This window comes from Gossypium hirsutum, chromosome D11 (genome assembly GCF_007990345.1).
Source record: "Gossypium hirsutum isolate 1008001.06 chromosome D11, Gossypium_hirsutum_v2.1, whole genome shotgun sequence".
Classification (NCBI taxonomy): domain Eukaryota; kingdom Viridiplantae; phylum Streptophyta; class Magnoliopsida; order Malvales; family Malvaceae; genus Gossypium; species Gossypium hirsutum.
In genome coordinates, this window is record NC_053447.1 from 32,949,427 (window position 1) to 32,953,739 (window position 4,313).

The following is a 4,313-nucleotide window of genomic DNA, read 5'->3' on the forward strand; positions in this document are numbered from 1 at the left end:
GTCAGGTTCCACCACATCGTAAGTCTAAGTCATTGGAGTTGGTGGTCGTAGGCATCCTCTTCCACTATAATTGGCTTATTCAGTTTGGGAAGGATCATCTAAAAGTCGAGAATTGAACCCAAGGCGGAACAAGACAACTGGAGGTTGGAATCTCCCATAAGAATTTCCTTTCTCTCAATTCTATTTTTAATTTTTCTAATTTTCGATTCAATATTCTTAAATTTGTTTTTATTTTATTTTTCGTTTTCAAATCCAAACATTTAATTCTGTTATTTTTTTATTTTATTTTTTTCAGGCACGCAAATTTTCTTGGGCAAGATTCTGCCTAGGATTTCACGGAACAAGATATTTTACAAGTCCAGTCCCTGATGATTTGACCCTACTTCTCTTTTACTATTCTTTTTTCATTACTTATTAGGGATAGGATATTTTTGGTGCTTTCAACGACCACATCAGACACACCGAAAAAAATAGAAACAATGTTTCTTTCTATTTTCTCACCATCTTTTATATTCCTAGATTTTTCTATAAATAATTACTGCAAAGACTATTTATAGAAACTAATATCTTTTTATTCTCCGCTTAATGCTTAGTGGATTGTTTTTGTAAGTGTAAAACGTAGACAATCATTAAGCTTCATTGAATCTTCAAGGTCCATTCACTACACCAAAATAGGCTTTTAGCGGCGCTTTTTTAGGCTTTTAGCGGCGGTTTTCACACAAACGCCGCTAAAAATTTATCTTTTAAAACATATTTTTTTTCAAACAATATTTATTTCTATGATAAATATTATATTATGTTTTAAGGATAAATAAAAATATTATTTAAATTAAATTTTCTACACAAATTTTAACTTTAAAACTAAATATAAATATAAAAATTAATGAATTTAAATTTAGAATTTAAAATAATAAATTAATAACACAATTAAAATCCAAAAGTTAGAACACTTAAGTAAAAATAAAAATTTAAAATCAAAACTAAAATAAATAATACATATGCAAGGTAATAAAATATACAATGCATTTTCTTAATCAAGTAAATCTTGGTTACAGAACTAACACAGAAAATAACACAGTATACAGTAAGTTTCGTCTTTCACATTTTATAAAAAAAATAATAGCATGTTTGTTTGCATGCTACCATGATCAAAACACAAAAATGAAGTGAAAGTATGCAAAGGTTTTCCACCTGATACAAATTTCTCCTACGAATGTGCAGAATCAGATCTCTAGATTCTCGGAGTTCTTCATCTGGTGTTGTCTCGATGGTTTTGATTATTGTGTCATCTAGCTGGATTCAAAAAAAGAATAGAATGCAAAGCATGTTATACATTTGGACTCCAAATTTTTAGCAACTCAAAAGAATGCTAAGCATGTTGTCCAACCTTCTAGTACTCACAAGGATCTTGAATAAAAATGAAATCAGACCTCACCACTTAAGATAAGACGCCTACACAACTAATTACACAAAAGAAAAATATGAGAAAAAATAACAATGTAAAAAAGACGTTTGAATGAGATAATATAGAACCCAGAGTTAACTCTGTGAATACCTTCACTTTAGAGAGGGTGTACACAGTTCGATAAAGATCAGCACGAGTAGCAAATAACCTGTGGATACTAAGATCTAGCAAGAGCACCCATTACCGTTATTAAGGAGGAGTAAAAAAACACTAAAAGAACTAAACATGTATTTTGCAAGTAAATGAAATAGATGATACTAACAGTCTTTAGCACGATAGCAGATCTCATCACCCAAAACTCGCATAGTCTCCATGAACCTGCAGGTGGTGTAGCCTGTATATTAAGTTTCACTTACTTATCCATATCAATTCCATTCTGACCATTTGCAACAATATCATATAAGAATTGCTTCTCCTTTGCACTCTTCAAAGTAAGCACAAAATAGTGTATGTGTTAGATAAAGCAAAGAAACAAAGAATGTTTGTACTTCATACTAGAGCAAAATATAAAAATCCAGTGATCAACATGTGCCTACACTTAAAATATAAAAAATCCAGTAATCAACCGAAATTAAACTATTCATCAAAATGATTGCAATTAACTGAGTTAAAACATGATTTTTTTTTCTTTTCTTACAAATATCTAAAGTTTTTTATACCTTCCCAAATGGTGAAACAAACTGGTGAAGTGCTGTAATTCTGTCTCCTAATTTTTCTTTCCTTACCTGCCATATAACATATATATATGTATATATATACAAGTCAGAAAAAAAGAAAAAGTAGGTGATTAATTTACTATTTTACTTTCACTTAAACTATATTCTCTTTTTCATACATTAATAGAATATGATAGTTACAGCAAAAAAAAAAAAGAAACCATCCCTCTAGAAATCGACAACCAAACAAGGACAACAGTTTTTACCACCCCACATGTATTTTGTGTATGTGTATATATATATATGCTTGTGAGTGTGCGTGTGCGTGCAATCTATATTGAGATAAAAAAACATATATTTAATTATATAAAAATTATGGTAAAAGTATGATGGAAGTCCCTGTACTAAAAGTTAGATTACATTTTTTCCTTTTACTCAAATGGTTTAATTTAAACACTCATTCAACAGCTATTACCTAAAATGCTACCACTTTTGAGGTATAAAATCAGTAGAAGTCTAAATGAACAAAGTCCTAAGCCAATCAAAACAAAGTCACCAAGAAATGAAAAGAACAATTTGTTCTTATCCTTTCGAAACAGTGACCAAATACAATGAATTCAAAAGGTTGTTCTTTTCATATTTGCTTATCAACCAAATACGCAATGAGAAAAAAAAATCATGATCCGCCAGTAGAAAAGCTTGAAATTTGAATGGATCAAATGAAACATAAATCTAATGTAAAACACACCTGGAGAAAGCTTGAAAGAAGAGCTTTGATGAGATTTTCTAGTGTGAGCTCTGGCTGACGCTGCTGATATCTTCCTTCTAACTTCCCCATTATCGTCCCTCAAAACCCAATAATCTGTAAAACGAAGACTCCCCCAAATTACTTCAGATGTCTCTCTTAAATTCTATTTAAAAAAATTAAAAATCTATAAAAAAAATCAATTACTATAAAAAAAAAGATAAGTGTGAATTAAAAATATAATCCCAAATACTGATTCAATTGCAGACTGGGATTTATTTCTTACCTCAAAGGTACAGCAATGGTTGTAACCTCTGTAACCTATGTAACCTCTGTAACATGTTTTACTAGTAAAGCCGATAATAATCCAGAAACTCGTTGTAACCTCTTTGATTTGCCTGGGAAACCAGTAAATCTTCTCATTATCAGCATATGTTGATTTTTTTTATAATGTCGCAGAGAGGGAGGGAGGGAGAGAAAGCAAGAGAGACGGCGTCTTCGCAAAGTTAAGAGTTTTAGGGGGGAAATTAGGGGTTTCACAGGGAAAGTTGGGGATAAATTGGCGGGAAGTTTTTTAAAGTAAACTATTATTATAAAACGACGTCGTTTAGTTCTGCTAAAAAATTCTTTTTTTTGTTAAAAATTATTAGTTAAGTGATTTTATAAAATATTTTTATTACTGTTTTTTATAAATTAGATTTTTATAAAAAAATAACCAGGTACTCTCAAAATAAATATTGTATATTTTAATAAGAAAACAAATGATTAAATGGCTGTAATTAATTATTAAATTGGAATTATCCAATGTAAGCAATCAATCTCTCACATATCAAATTTCTATTAAAGATTGAGACGTTAATCATGATTTTATATTATTCTTTTCCGATCTAATCTCCATTTTATTAGAGATATTTCTTCCTAACTAAAATATAATTATTTTGCTAGATGTTCGATGTGGAATTATTTTAGTTTTTGTATTTTATTTTTATTTATTATAATTTGGTCCTATCCAAAATAGATAGTTATCTATCCATATCAATATGTTACTTTTTATTTATTTATTTATCAATTTTTTTAAATCTAATATTTAAATATATCAAATGGTTTAGATTAAATATTTTTCAAATATAAATGTATTAATTGATTGTATAAAATTTCATCATTTAACAAATCTCAAGTAAACCTTAAATCCTAAAATCATTTAATATATATAAAGTTTATCTATTATCTCTTAAATAATTTACACTACAATTATATAATAATTTATTTAATATATAAATTAAAAAACACTAATCAATCTAAACCCCTAACCCCTATCCCTAAACCTTGAATCATAAAACATAAACTATAAACTCTTAACCCTTAAACCCCATAATCCACAATTCATAAACCTTAAGATAGTAACTTTTAAATCTTAAACCCTAAACTATAATGATAATTAATTCAA

The 4,313-nt window shown here is 28.5% G+C and overlaps 1 protein-coding gene across 12 annotated transcripts; it reads right to left on the reverse strand.

Moving 5' to 3' along the window:
* Positions 1-976: 976 nt before the first annotated feature.
* Positions 977-3,408, reverse strand: LOC107913375 (uncharacterized). Of its 12 annotated transcripts, none has more exons than XR_005920436.1 (7): positions 3,153-3,407; positions 2,870-2,983; positions 2,125-2,190; positions 1,728-1,783; positions 1,556-1,629; positions 1,388-1,460; positions 977-1,293 (listed from the first exon to the last, which is right to left on the reverse strand). XR_005920436.1 is itself a non-coding variant. In XM_041104049.1 (3 exons), the coding sequence occupies exons 1-3, from the start codon at positions 1,777-1,779 to the stop codon at positions 1,099-1,101; spliced, it is 321 nt and encodes a 106-aa protein (XP_040959983.1). In that variant the 5' UTR covers positions 1,780-2,115; the 3' UTR covers positions 977-1,098. The 12 variants fall into 12 exon arrangements, 1 of the variants encoding a protein (XP_040959983.1); XR_001688507.2 differs by having other exon boundaries at positions 1,728-1,889; XR_005920439.1 differs by having other exon boundaries at positions 1,402-1,460; positions 1,556-1,889; positions 3,153-3,408.
* Between the last annotated feature and the right edge of the window lie 905 nt (positions 3,409-4,313).

Coding starts and splice junctions, on each gene's coding strand:
- LOC107913375 (XM_041104049.1), bottom strand. CDS start 1,779: ATGGAGACTATGCGAGTTTTGGGTGATGAGATCTGCTATCGTGCTAAA. Junction 1,630..1,727: donor CTGCTATCGTGCTAAAGACT/GTTAGTATCATC, acceptor TGCTCTTGCTAG/ATCTTAGTATCCACAGGTTA. Junction 1,294..1,555: donor ACACCCTCTCTAAAGTGAAG/GTATTCACAGAG, acceptor TTTTGAATCCAG/CTAGATGACACAATAATCAA.